We start from the raw sequence: 15,851 nt of genomic DNA, 5'->3' as shown, positions 1-15,851 counted from the left end.
AAACAAACAAAAAGCTTTGAGTGTTTATGATGATAAAAGATTATTTTAGAAAATGGTATTGACACATTAGCTTGGGGACATTATAAAACAAATATATGTAGAAATGACTTTGCAAACCATCTCAATACTCTAATTATAAATCAAAACCCAAAAGATTAGAAAAATATTCTTGAAGGATTAAGACAAGAGAATATAAACCTGAATGAAATGCTGTTTTTTTCGTTTAAGCCAGAGAGGGCGAAACGACAGGGCCCCCCCCCCCCTGTTATCGTTTGTATTTTCGACTTGAGTTTCCTCATCTGAGTATACTCTGACAAGTCCCTAGTTGTCGACTTTAAGGAAATGTGTTTGTTTTCAATGGAATATTTCCATTGAAATGCTGTATTTTTCGTTTGGAGTAGAGAGGGCGAAACGCCCTCCCTAGTATCATTTGTATTTTTGACTTGAGTTTCCTCATCTCGTAAACATCAGACTATAATCTGTATAAATCCAAAGTGTTCCTACAATTCTGTATAAATCCTGATGTAAATAAACATTAATGTTTAAATGCTGTATTTTTCGTTTCGAGTAGAGAGGGCGATTCGCCCTCCCTAGTATCATTTGTATTTTTGACTTGAGTTTCCTCATCTCGTAAACATCAGACTATAATCTGTATAAATCCAAAGTGTTCCTACAATTCTGTATAAATCCTGATGTAAATAAACATTAATGTTTAAATGCTGTATTTTTCGTTTCGAGTAGAGAGGGCGATTCGCCCTCCCTAGTATCATTTGTATTTCCTCATCTGAGTGTACACTGACAAGTCCCTAGTTGTCGACTTTAAGGAAATGTGTTTGTTTTCAATGGAATATTTCCATTGAAATGCTGTATTTTTCGTTTGGAGTAGAGAGGGCGAAACGCCCTCCCTGTTAGCATTTGTATTTTCGACTTGATTTCATGTACTAGGAATGTGTCTTTATAACATAAGTATTATGTGAAAAATATTTTAATTAATTAATTTCATAAGTTTTGTGAAAAAATATTTTAATTATTAATGACATAAGTTTTGAGAAAAAATATTTTGGGGGATTTTTGCAATTAGATTTGTGAAAAAATATTTCAATTATTATTGCAATTGGATTTTTAGAAAAATATTTTGGGGGGATTTTGCAAAAAATATTTTAATTATTATTGCATTTCAATTTTCTGAACTTTTATGAACATTGGGTTTTTTCTGAACTTTTATTGTTAAAAAGGGGCACTGCGCCAGGATTGGCATATATATACTACTGGTCTGTCTTAAGACAAAGGACTTCAACCGGCCAATAACAACTTAATTTACTTTCACTTTTACAATTTGAAAAACCATTTTGCCTCATAAACCACACAATTATTCATTATTATTTCAATGATTCTATCAATAATTATTATTACAATTGTACATATTTTCTAAGACGTTAAGTACATATATTTTAGATACAATGTTGTTTATTATATTATTTTTTATTGTTTTTTCATATCCTGTATACAACATTTCTACCCGGAAGGTGTGCTTCGATTATATCGTATAGTACCTTATACTTTAGCAAATTGGATCAAGATGGTACTTTAAAGAGGTCATTTTTCACGTACATTTCACCGCCCCCCCCCCCAAGTTACAAAATCGTACGTTTTTCTTCACCATTAATTAGTGTGGAATTTGTATGAATTTGTGCGATAAATAATTTAGGAAAAATTTAAAAAAACTTTGTGTTCGCTGCCCCCCCCCCTACTAATCGATTTTTCTGGATTTTTTTCACTAAAAATTAGTGCGCGACTAATGTCAATTTGTGCGACTATTTTAAGAATTTGTGCGACACCCGTTATACTCGGAAAAATCGTTTATTCATTTTTCAAAATTTTCACATTTCGCCAGTCCCTTTCATGGAAAAATAATAAATTAAAAATTTTTTCCCTGCCAATCATTAGTGCGCCATTCATGTACATTTGTACGACTATTCTCAGAAGTTGAGCGACACCCATTATTCACACTAATCGCGCACTAATTTTTGGTAAAAAAATTCAGAAAAGTCGATTAATTACACTTAGGGGGGGGGGGCAGCGTACATTTCACCAGCCCCCCAAAGTTGTTTTTGAATTTGTCCTAAATTCTTTATCGCACATATTCACAAAATTTTAATGTCACAAGAAAAACTACCGACAAATTACGAAAAACCACTAAAAATGGGATTTTAATTTCTAACGCTTTGTTTATCACCATAACAACAAATAAAAATAATAATATTATAATATTAATTAAACTTACAGGTTATAATAAATAAAAACAATATAAAAAATCCAGACCGACTAACCGTCTCAGCTCAGAATCGTTTTTCTTATACAAACATTTATTTATAAAACCTGAATAATTGAATGTGAATAGTAACTTAAATGTTGTAGGTAAAACCAATATTTTATAAAATCATTATCAAGGCTGGGAATTAATGATCTTAAAAGTTAAAGTTTTACAAAAGTTAATTTAATTTTAACTTTTTAACTTAAGTAGTTATTTTTGGCTTTTTATTAACTTAATAAATTTCTTTTTTAATTAACGTGAAATTAAATAATTAATTTTTCATTTAATGAAGTAGGTTAAGTTGATTTATTTTGTTTTTAATTTTATTGTATTTCACTATTTCAGTCAATTTCGTTTTCATGTCAATAAATATTTTGTTTTTGGCAACCCACGTGGCGGGGAGTTTACTTAAATTAAGTTCTGATAATGTATATTATATTTAGAACAATTTTAAATTTTTAGATTTATCTAGATTATCTATTCCCTGAATTTGGTTAGCACTCTGCGTGTGACGATTTACTAAGCATGCTCGCCTTTTTTTCTTCAATAATGCAGTTGTTCGAGAACTGATTTTTTAAATTTTTAAATATTCTTAAAAACCATATTTTCAAAAATTCTTAAAATTGTTGTACTAAGGTTAGGATTCTGTGGTGATAAAAATTTCTATTTTTTAAAGAAGAACCCCATTTTTTACTGTAAATTATTTTGTGGATAATTTCCCTGAAAATGTTTTTGTATTAAATTCAAAATTCAGAGTATTTTTCACTTATTAAAATGCTTATATTAATGACAATAGTCTTAAAAAATGGTATTACGTAAATATAAAGTACCTAAAATATGTAATATCAGATCTTGTATTCATTATACAATATACAATGTATTTGAACCAAAGATATCAATATACAAATGTTTACAATCAAATTCAAAAAGTTGTAATAGCTTACAATTAAAAAAATATATAAGTACAGCCCTACGTACAGCTCTGTATGTTGTTTTTGAAATAAAATAGTAGACAATTTTAGTACAGTAATTCGAAATGCAATTTATTATAATGAAATTGTGTATAATCTGTTTTAAACTGTTATAAACTGTTTTAAATTAATATTTTACAATATTTAACCCATTGGCTAATAATATTTTAGTTATAATAAAAAGTTAAAATGAAATTCTTCTACTCTAAATTCTAAATCTTAGTCTTTCGAACAGCAAAAGGTCCACGTCTGTTGTGGATATCCACCGCTCTTAGAGCAAAATCATAAATATATCCTAAATCAAACTTTTCTAATTCACAAATCATAGGCAACTTACATGCTTTCAGATTGGCCATTTTTTTCCACATAGAGATGTTTGGAGGTGCATCTGTCTCTTGGCAAACAAATAGTTCATACATTTTTATCTTTGCCATCTGCGAAGTCAAATTCATGTTGCAAGTTATAATCACTTTATTTTCTAAAACCTCGATTGTCATTTTAGGTATTGGTGGCACGTTTTTCCATGAAGGTTTATTATTAAACGGTGGTGTTATGGGATAAGGTGGTGGATACTCTAAATTTGAAGTCTTTAAATTATGATTATACTTCTTAGGAAGTTTTAATTTCTTAACTGATTTACTATATAACAAATTTATTGTATTTGATTCTTTGTTATTAATAACTTTACACTCATTTAAACGCATTATTTTTTCAGGAGTTTCCTCATTTTCAGCATTAAGAGGAACCTTTGTCTTTGATTTTGGCCCATGTTTCCGTTTATGTATAGTTGTGGATAAAAATTCTTCATTACTTAAAGTTTTGGCGGCTTCAGTATTAATAGGCAGTACTTTATTATTATCATTAGTTTTAAGATCAGGTATAGAAACATTTGTTTTCGATTTCGGAGCTAGCTTACATTCAACCTCCAAGTTTTGGGTATCATTACCTAAACCAATCATATCAATAATATTATCATCTCCAGTATTTGATATTGTAAATGTTTGATATTTTTTCTTAGAATTCTCAACTGCATTCATGGTTCTAAAAAATAGTTAAAAAAGTAAAATACTATTTAGTAACTATAATAAAATTATATATTGAATTGATTTATGGATACATTAAACAATTTGTTTATGCATGATAAAACTAATTAACAAGTGAAGTTACTTTTAAATTCATTTTTACCAATAAAAATATTGGAAAAATAATTTAATAATTTAATTAAATTCAAGTTAGTTAAAATTGTAAAAAGAGAAAGTAAGGAACCGTACATACAGTGAGGTCAATAATACCTCATCAAATTAGTCATTGTAATGCATGTGTTATATAAGAATTCAATAATATTCTGATAAAAATCCTTCACAGTCTGTCCGCATATATATTTCATCAAATATATAATATTAAAGTAATTTATATTACGAATACTAATACAATAGGTTGAATTAATTACTAGCGAAAACCATGCATTTAAAAATTCATTGTGAGAGCAAAATATTAATGTTAAAAGATTCCAAATACCAACAAATACAATTTTTAAACTACAACAAAAAACCCTTATTTTTATATTTTTCATAATACAATTTACTATTATAATATAGAATAATAAGTAAAATAAAGAACGATTTAATGGCTTAAAAAAAAAAACGGATTTAAGAAGCTTTCCATGGAGGGCACTTACTCCATATAACTTTATTTGTGATTCCTTGTTTAAGAATCTAATTTTATTCAAATTTGTAGGGTTCAAAAGTACTGGGTCCAACTAATTCAAACCCACTGGGTACAAATTTAGTACTCTTAAATAAAATGCGGATAAAAAAAAAAAAACTGAATTTATGTATTATTTTTAGATTTTTTGGTTATACTCTTTTTCAAATAAGAATACACCAGACAGCGGACAAAAAATGGTCGAAACTTGCGCATATCCTGGTAGTTTCAGCAGCAATTACTCATTTTGTGGTAGATGAGTGTTGCTGGCCACCTCTGATAATGAAGCACTGCACTCTTATTTGAAAAATGGTATGGTATGAACTACTTATGAAAAATCATGTATTTATTTAAAATAAGTACATATAAGAAAAAAAGAATTGTGGCTTTACCTATCTTTCATTTTTTTAAACAGCTACAACGTCAACTCGTGAGGAACATCGTATTAATTTTCAAACTTTTAGTTAAGCAAAAATTAGCTCATCGACAATAATTTAAAAATAACTTAAAAATTGAAAATTTCTTATGCCTATAAATAGATCAAAAAGTAAATATTACATTATGGCTTAAATATATTATTTAAGTAATGCACGGAACTTTTTTTTTTAAATTCCTATAATAACAAGTTATGAGGAACCATAAATTAAATTTTCTAGCCTTAGGTATGAATGTTTAAAATGTTATAATTTTTAACTACAAAATAATTTGAGAGTTTTGGAAATTAGAAAAATTTCATCAACATTTTAAGTTTAGGCTTAAAATGTATTGTAATTTATAACTATGTAGTTACAGTACTTTTTAATTGGTAAATGATGAAAAAATTATAAGGTAATTCTTATTATAATATATGGCTTTTTGAAACAGTGAAAAATTTTATTGTCATTAATAGAAAAAAACTAAAAAAAAAAATTGAAAAAAGCTCAAAAAGAGTCAACTATTTAATCATGTATATAAAACTTATTTAAACTTTTAATGAAAAATTCATGAATCTAAGGTTAAGTTTCAAAAAATAAATAAAATTGATATTTTCATTTCTGGTTTTGCATAAGAAAAAAATTGTTTTTAATTAACTTGAAATTGTTGACATACCTAAGTAACAACTAGCTCCAGTTTGCTACCATAAACCATGGCCTAAGTTTAAAATTGATGTATCATTACTAAACCAAATAGTAATGGGTGATGACAAATAGAAAAAAAAACATGTACATCTTTATAAAATTAATACATTCCTAGCTCCAAATTGAATTTGGTTAAAAACCAACGAATTATTTAAATATAAATTACTTAAAATATATATTATTTTTTATACATATCTTACATTTTCACTATCGTAGATAGTTTACTTTGTTGTCTACACGAAAAAAGATGACACCTCTTTGGTTGTGCAAACTTATTTCTTTTTAAATTTCTCTCCAATTTTGTTTCAATAGATTCTAATGCTTTGAATTGAGTCCCAAATAATTCATATTTTTTTTTAAAACACTCTATTTGTTCCAAATCATGTAGGCCAATAATATTCTTCTCGTTATTCTGTTTTTTCAAGATACGTTCAGTGGTTAAACATTCCATAGTATTATTAAAGGTTGATAGTGGAGCTTTAATTACACTATCATCTAGTTCAATACTTATCTGAGGTTCTTTATTTTTGTTGTTGTCTTGATCTAACTCTTGATTATTCATTTTGATTTTACTAAAAATTAAAAATATAATAATAAATTAGCCAATAAAAATACAAATTTATAAAACAAATAAGTAGGTATTATGCTACTTGATAATTAATAAGACAAAGTTAATGTTAAAGAAGATATGTATCTATTTTGTATTCCTGTGATAAAATGTAACAAAGCCAGTAGACCAGTTAGCAGTATACAATTTAAGTAAAAATATTTGTAAGAGATTTAAGGATTTAGTTCTCATAAATATTATGTAAACTGCTTTTACTCCACTGCCACGGCACACTGAATTGATTTTATTGGTCACCGAAAAATTGACATTTAAATAGTATATATTATATCAGTAATAATAGTTATTACTAATTAGTAATTTCCATAGAGTTAAATGTAAGTTGGCCATATCACAATATAATGGAAACTATATTTCAAACGGAAAACAATTTATAATAGGTGTATATATGTGATATAAGTATTAGCTAGGTATATATACCTGGTACCAAAAGAGAACACACCAGGCGGTCAAGGGCAAACCAGGTTTTCTTATATAAATCTCATGTCTTCTCTTTTGGACCAGATTATAGAACCAGTAAATCATGATGCGGTAAAATACCTAATAGTAAGCTAAAGGATTTAATTAATCATTGCATAGTAAAACAATAAACATATTTAAACCAGGGACTGGAACCAAACCGAAATTGAACGGTTTTGGACCGAAACCGGAAAAAAAAAAAATTTTTTAGAAACCAAAACCGAAATCGAAACCTATATATTGATGTAGAGGATTTTACGGTTTTTTCGGTTTAAAAATCCAATAGATATTTGATAGTGCGAACATAAATATACACTTATTGTTATTTGTAATTATACATCTGAGCAAGATACTCGATCTATCCATTATTGAAATAAACTAATACTATTTTTACAAATAATTATTATAGTACCAAAAAAAATAATGTGATATTAATATATTATTGAAAATAGCACAGCTGCGTTATTGACATCGTCGTCGGCGTCATTAATAATAATTCATACCACTAAAAATAGCTACGCATAATGTTTACTTTTTACTCTATGCTCTGTGCGACACAACGACTGACTTCTGTCTACTGAATGGTTCTCCAGTTTCCGTTACCGTTTAAATGTTTATTGTTAAAAATAAAAATAATTATTTTTATAAGGTATAAAACTATAAAGTATAGAGTATAAATTGTAATAATATCAAATTGAAACATAGGTCGTCCAAGTGTGTCGACAATTCATTCTTATTTTATATTCAATAAAAGTCTAAAAGAATCGGTGTGCAAAAATTGCGAATGCAAAATAAAAGTAAGTACCTTCAGAATTACTACTAAATTATAATAAATGTAATACAAAATAAAATTTTGTAGGTACTAAGTGTTTAGGACCTAGGTATCTTAGCTATAATATACTATATACAAAATTTTTTTTTACAACTGAGTTTAGCTACTAGGAACCTACTCACATCATACATTCATACGTTTTACATTAATTTTATAATTAACTATTTCATAACACATAATACATAATAGGTATGTTATGTTGGATTTTATATTTAAATTCTTTCAAGTTTGCACTCCACATAAAAATCTTTAATTAGGTACTACTTAGTACTTACTACTATTAGATTTAAGAATTTCGCAAGTAGAAAATAATTTTTTAGCATAATATATCTATGTTTGCGATTGATTATAGTAGGCTCCTATACCACAAACTCATTAGATTAGTTATGTGACAAATTAATAGTTAAAGGTTGTCGGTTAGTGGTAACTACAAAAATTAACCGGTGGTAAAATATTGGAAACTGGATCGTGTTTTAAATGGACTTCAAGAGAAAAAATGTACAATAAACTCCTACTCACAAGTATGAATATTGACATTTTTTTAATTATGCTGGCACAATATATAGGTAATCAATAATCATATATTTTACATTTTTACCTCCTAGGAAACATGTACATGCAGAGTTGCTAATCATACAAGACGAAATAGCTATGAAGTTTGGTTTAAACTCATTTTACTCAAACTCGATGGTGTAACTAGACTAAATATAGCTTTTTAAGGCAAAAATATGCAATATTTCGTTGATGATTTTATTAAGCTCCAGACTTTAGGATTAGTAAAACTGACAGAATCCCATACAGGTAAATTTTAAATATTAAGACATTAAATACAGTAATATTGTGAGTTGTGTGGTTTTCTCAAGTCTTTTACCTAATTAATTTCAATTTATACTGTAGAAGCCAGTAGGTATTTTACACCTTTAAAGTTTAAGTGAAAATCATTGTTGAACTCATTGCAGGAACATATTCAAAAGAAACAATTCTCTTAATTACCTACCTCAATGTCCAATGATTGTCTCGGACTATGACGATGATGAAAACCACTGATCGATTGAGATGTACCGCAGAAAAAGCAATACAAACAGGTGCTCACAGTTGATTTCGACCGCCACAGTGTGATAAAAATCATCAATATTTATCATCGCTGCCCGTGAATTAAAGTGGAAATGACCATTCTGGATAGTGCGTATATATAAACCACAGAAAACATAAATGTCAACAGTCAACACCGCCGGTCACGGAGCAAAGAGGTCGCTAGTTTTGACCAAGGAGTTTAGGTGTATCTGCTATCTCTACTACTCTGTGGTCCGGCGGGCAGTAAATCTTTTCTATAGTGGTCATTAGTGGATTGGACAGTAAATATACTTGGTTTTGACAATTTTGAAATGTGATTCACAGCTATGTCTGAAATTCGGTTGTACAAAAAAAAAACAATCACAATTATACATATTATAACAACTTTATTAAGCGGACTGCCCAACCATTTGGGTATAGCAAAATATACATTAATCACGAATCACATAGAATATGTGATAAGAATTACATACGGTTATAAACACGGACCGTGATTCAAAACAAACTATATTATACTTTTAATCAGATGTGGTTACATGATTTGGGTTATTGGTCAAAGACTGGCAAAAACGATGCATTTGTGGTTCATTCTATTTTATTTATTTATTAATTTTATCATATTATTTTGTAGATTATCAATAACCAAGCGATATAACCATTTCATTTTGATGGTTACAAATTATCAGTTACCTAAACCAAAAGTTATTACTAAAAGTATAACCAAAACCAGGTTACATTTGGTTAAGAGCGAAAACACGCTTAATATACAGGCAATAAATGATCTCAACCACGAACCAAGATAATAAATAATATCTTAAAATATTAGCATAATATTATATCTTAGCCCTTTATTTAAACTAGATATTTATTTTTAATATATTTCTGTTCAATTCTTAGCCTAATGAACATTCATTATTTATAATTTACGTGTTTTCACAATTTTAATTCAAAAACCTTGAAGATTGGTGTATTTATCCGTGGGAAAATTGAATTTTATAAAAGTAAATGATAATGAAGCTGGACATTATCGCTAAAATAATAAACAATAAACTAAAACATTAAAAAAGGCACAGAAAAATGCATCCAGTTACTGAAGTGCGTTACGCAGAGTATCAGATTCAAGGTTTGTAAATATTAAAAAAGTTTTCCTAGCTAAGCAGACTTAGAATTAAATGATTTGAATCAGTGGTATTACTTAAATGACATAACTTTGTCACAAAATGTACTGCAGTGCTCAATTTTATAAATTGACAATCAAATTAACTTAATATTGTGACCAGTCCGCATTCTGCAATCTAACAGTTATTTATGTAAATTACTAAAATGTTGTGTGTTATACACGATAGGTAGTAGTTTTAATTTAATAATATTGATCAAATTATATTAAATATTCATACCAGGCCAGGTACACTTGTGAATCGTTTGGGCGTTTTTCGATTTGCATTATCAAGGTTAGATTATTGATGATGGTGCTTATTCAATATGTTAAATGGGATTTAGAATATATGGGATTAATTAGATTCTACATTATTTAAAACTTCCACTATATTATTGCAGTATGTTTATAATATAACTTTATTGATTGCGTTAATATTATCATTATTTTAGCCGATGCTGAAAAATACTGTCAAAAGAATCCAAAAGGATATAATATAATAGATACAGAAATTCTCCAGCTATTAAAGAACGTGTTGCAAAGTATCAGAATCAAGGTGTGTTAAGGTTAAAAAAGTTAACTTAGTTAGAAAGACTTAAAATTTAATAATTCAAATGTATTACTTAAATTACATCACTTTGTCACAAGCTGTAGTGGTACATTATTATTTTGTGTGAATGCATTTTTTTAATGCACATTCTAACACAACTAAATGACAGGCATGACATAAAGAGTACCAAATGTAATGGTTTATGTTTACAGTAACTGAAAATCAATAAAGAGGTCATTAAGAACAGTTATTAGTGACTCCTCGATAAATTCCAAGTGAGTAAATACATAATTAGTGTAAAATTAGACAATGTAATTTTAACCTACATTTGTAACCTACTGTACAGCAGAGTAGAATCTACTTTTTCCTAAGTATTGTTGTTTGACTTTAAAAAAAAAAAAAATGTTTGTACATTTAAATTGATATTAAATTGTTTTGAGACAATATTTAGACAAAACTATATAATTTTATACCTTTGAAAATATTATTCTCTAATAATTATTTTAAAAAAAATAATATTTTGCGTGAATGTGTTATGTCTATGTTGCACGTGGGTCAGACAAAACAAAGAAAACAAACAGTACGCTGACTTCTTCTTATTACATTTCATAAATAGTAACAAAAATGTTTCAGTACTTAAAAGATTAAAAACAAGTTATTTTTTTGAGGTCTTATGGTTGAAAACATGTTGTATGTGAAAAAAAGGGCATAATCACCCAAGTGATCAAAGCTTTTTGCTCAGAATATCTCTGAAACAAAATATTTTCTTGCGATGTGCAAAAGAAATCACTTCACATAGAAATATTTTTGATGAGGAGATGTCAAAGTATTTAAAATTTAATAATTTATTTAACAGTGTAAAAAGATTAAAGCATTATTTCTCTTTTTTAGAAAAAAATATACAACTTTTTAAAAGAGTATCGAATGTGCTAGAAAATATGCCCAACTTAAGATACCTACAACAATGACTTAATATTCTGGCTGTTTCAATGATGAACATTTTATCTACATGTTCCAAACATAAAATGGTCAAATTATGTATACAGGATATATTAATGGCGGTGAAACAGTAGTATTTATTTCATCTGCACTGGAAAAGTAATTAAATATTTAAAAAAATGTATATTACTTATTATATTTAACTATAATATTTGTCCTGACCAATATTAGTTTGTTGACATCTGCTCAAGAGCTTCATATTGATGATACATTTAAAAGCAGATTGGCACTACCAACAAATGATCAGTTGTTGATAGTAATGGCAATGTACATGGACCAGGTAACTGCTAGAAATAATTTAAATTTAAAACAGTTACGGTAGGTATAATATGTTAGCATATGTATATATATTACAGGCATTAACAGTGACATATATATTGATGCAGAGAAAGACTGAAGCAGCATATCAATCAGTTTCTGAGTTTATAAGTGAAATGTATGAGATCAGAGCAACAAACATTGTCACTGACTACAAAACAGCATTGGCAAATGCTCTCGGACATGTATTCAATACTGTTAATTTGCAGAAATGTCGGTTCCATATGATGCAAGTAAAGTTTCGTTGACTACCTATTAATCATTTCAGTTCTAATGGCATATACATTATATTTATAGGGGAATGATACAATGGTTTTATATATCACCTTACTCAACTAGAACTTTTTATGTTTTATAAAGTAATCCTCCCATGTTATAACTTGTAATTAATAATTATTAATTGTTATATAGTATTTTTTATTTGATTTACCAGAATGTGGTTATCATTGAAATATTTATGACATTATAAATGATGATGTAAAAACATCTTTAAAATTTCAATTTTAATAGTTTGGCAGGACAATTTTATTCTTGTAGTTATTATATCAAAGACTATTATAAGTACTTGGGCTTGTTAGCTATGCATTGAATATTCTGTAGTTAATACTAGAACCAAATCAAAAACAATAACTTTAAAATATATTATGCAATTTATAATTCATGATTTACTATCTAATGTTTAAATAAATAGGTATTAGAGAAAAATGCAAAAGAATTTGGTATACAGAGACAAGTATATAGAGATGACACTTTCTTACACGCAATGCTCAGTATGTTAAAAGCCATACCATTGTTGCCACCCAATATGGTACCAGAAGATTGGGAAATAGTAGAAAGAAAAGCCAGTCAGTCTCCAAATCAAGATGTTGCTAGACGTTATGTAAGCTACTTTGAAACACTGTGTATTGAGCGTGAGTAAGACAACTCAGTATAAACTATAATTTCAACATTATTTGATTCTTAAATGTGTTATAATGAATACCTTATAATAAGAAATTACAATACATATTACCAACTTAAGTGTGTTTTGTGTTTAGAAATAATTTTATAGATGTTGGTTTTGTTAACTTTACTGTGTTCAATAGTCCTAGAAGAACAAATAATGATCAAGAAGTCTTCCATAGACTTTTAAACTCCTACATGGGTGGAAATCATCCCGGTATTTAGCATTTTATCAGTAAGTTAAAATGTTTATATCATTATTTAGATTAATATAGATAAATATAGTTAAATAATTCATCAACACTAATTTTTAAAATTCTTAAAAATACTGCATGATTGAATAAATTTAAGGTCAATAGTTGTAATTTGAATGTAAGCATGTAAATTATATAAAAAAAATGAGAAATATAGCCATACATTTTCAAAGTAGCTTCTCCATATTCATTAATTGGTTGCCATCATTTTTAAGTTAATCCCTGACTTCCTTGTTTTAAATTTTTAACTGTCCACACCCATAAAAAAGTTAAATTTTTCGTTTCACTTATATTTAGGAAAATAATAAACAAAATGTAAGCCTGATATACATTTTAGATTCCGAGCGGAGCAATAAATGTCTTGAATTTACAATGATGTGTTTTTATAAGAGGTCAATTCACACCAATTTTGAAACTAACAAAGCTAAACGTGTTCTGCTGAGCGTAAAATTTGTTATGTTACACATTTGTAAGACAGAGACTACAAATGTTGCTATAACGTCCTCTTAATCACAATACTGTTATAAACTATATTAACTTAGTAATATCATAGGCTGAAAGACAGTCTTCACTCAGAATCGTTTTTCGTACACAATGATTTTATATCCATTACAGTGACTAACTTGTAACCTACTGTACAGCAGAGCGACAACCACTTCCCCACCTTTTTTAGGGTTCCGTACCAAAATATGGAACCCTTATAGATTCGTCATGTCTGTCTGTCCGCATGTATGTCATAGCCACTTTTTTCCAAAACTATTAGAAGTATACTGTTGAAACTTGGTAAGTAGATGTATTCTGTGAATCGCATTAAGATTTTCACACATAAATGTATAACGTATTAACAATTTATCATTTTTACATTATCTCATTCAACTTTCTAATAATGTCAATTGTATAGAATAATATGTTTAATCATGTTTAGATTTACCATTATATTATGTTACCTACTATAATGATCCAATTAAATTTTCAGAAACATAACTAAAACTGGACGAACATTATAAAAAAAAATACCATGTTCAACAAGATTGGCATATACTGAGACCAAGGCGTAGACAATATATGCAGCTTGACCGAAAGCTATCGTCAGCCACAGAAAGATTACAGCAAGAAAGAATCAGTGTTGAAGAATTCCTTGCCTATACTGGATATTTGGCATATGATTCAGGTAGAAACATTTTCTTAATTTTCCTAAAAAATAACAATGGTAATAATTAACTAATACAAATGTTATTAACTGTATACTTAGAACGCAAACGGTCAAACAATACAGCATATGAAATTCCTGGAAGGTTGGATTTATATATATGTATATTACATGTGCTTATGCACATATTATTACCTATAAGCATGGGCGCCGTGTGCCGGGGGGCTCGGGGGCTACAGCCCCCCATGACCTTGGTATAGCGGAGCTCAGCCTCCCTCACGGTTCTTATATTATAAAATAAGTCATAAGTCATAACAAATAAATTAAGAAAGTCTTGAAGTTAATAAAAACGATGATGCACTTCGTCAAATGTTACCAGAGTTTAACAAAATATTATGCATAATGTTAGTTATACCAGTGTCATCGTGTACTTCAGAAAGATCATTTTCTGCCCTTCGCAGAATTAAGTAATACATCAGGAGTACAATGAGTCAAACATGGTTGAATGATATTTTCATTCTTAATTTCACCGTGATGAAGAAATAAATGTAGAAACTGTCGCAAACCAATTCATCAACATTTCCAAAGTGCGGAAAAATACATTTTCTTTATAAAATGTGTAGCTTTCAAAATAAATTGGCATTTTTTAATTTTTGTCTTATGATTTTTTATGATAATACTATTATAATTTTATAACATACAAAACAACAAATAACTAAATTTTAATAGTTAATTGTTTAACGAAAAATTTAAATAAAACGAAAATATTTATGTAAAACCTCAGTAAAAGTGTTCATAAAATAGTGAGCCCCTATAATATTTTTAAAACCTGGCGCCTATGCCTATAAGTATAGATTAATTTTTGAGAAATTATGTAAATACATTTAGTTAGATAGGAGTATATAGGTAACATTTGTGTGTTTGTGGCTACCCTAAAAGTATAGTTGTATAACTTACTATTGTATAACCTAAATATATTATTAGAGATAGGATGTTGATGACCTACATCACACAAAAAAGTCCTAAAAACTACAAAAAATCAACTTAAAAAAATTACCAAAAACTATCTTAGTTAAGTGAAAAAAAAATTAATTAATAAATAAACATTATTATTAGAGATATAGGTGTAAATAGTGGGTGTCAGAGTAATTTAAAATATGAATTGTGAAATTAATACACAATAGGAAACATATCAATTTTAAGTTTCATATTTTACAGTAATCGTTAAATATGGGAAATTATTAAAAATAAAAATATGAAAAATATACTCAAAATTCAAATTATTCAAATTAGTTTTCATTGGCAATAAACTTAATCGCAACAAAAACCCATTAATCTAAAATTTGAAAAAATGCCCTATATAGTACCAAAACAAAAAAAAATAT

At 27.9% G+C, this 15,851-nt stretch overlaps 2 protein-coding genes across 2 annotated transcripts; both read right to left on the bottom strand.

The window, feature by feature from the left end:
• Positions 1 to 3,497: 3,497 nt before the first annotated feature.
• LOC100572315 (activating transcription factor 7-interacting protein 2-like) lies at positions 3,498 to 4,322 on the bottom strand. The gene has a single exon (XM_029485322.1). It carries the CDS (start codon positions 4,320 to 4,322, stop codon positions 3,498 to 3,500), a length of 825 nt encoding a protein of 274 aa, XP_029341182.1.
• Positions 4,323 to 6,303: 1,981 nt separating this feature from the next.
• Positions 6,304 to 9,482, bottom strand: LOC115033186. The gene is made up of 2 exons (XM_029485321.1): positions 9,021 to 9,482; positions 6,304 to 6,679 (listed from the first exon to the last, which is right to left on the bottom strand). The coding sequence occupies exon 2, from the start codon at positions 6,667 to 6,669 to the stop codon at positions 6,304 to 6,306; it is 366 nt and encodes a 121-aa protein (XP_029341181.1). The 5' UTR covers positions 6,670 to 6,679; positions 9,021 to 9,482.
• Positions 9,483 to 15,851: the final 6,369 nt, after the last annotated feature.

The sequence above is a fragment of the Acyrthosiphon pisum genome, chromosome X (genome assembly GCF_005508785.2).
Source record: "Acyrthosiphon pisum isolate AL4f chromosome X, pea_aphid_22Mar2018_4r6ur, whole genome shotgun sequence".
In the NCBI taxonomy this organism is placed as follows: Eukaryota; Metazoa; Arthropoda; class Insecta; order Hemiptera; family Aphididae; genus Acyrthosiphon; species Acyrthosiphon pisum.
The sequence above is the reverse complement of the archived record's forward strand: the minus strand, read 5'-3'. Positions and strand labels throughout refer to the sequence as shown.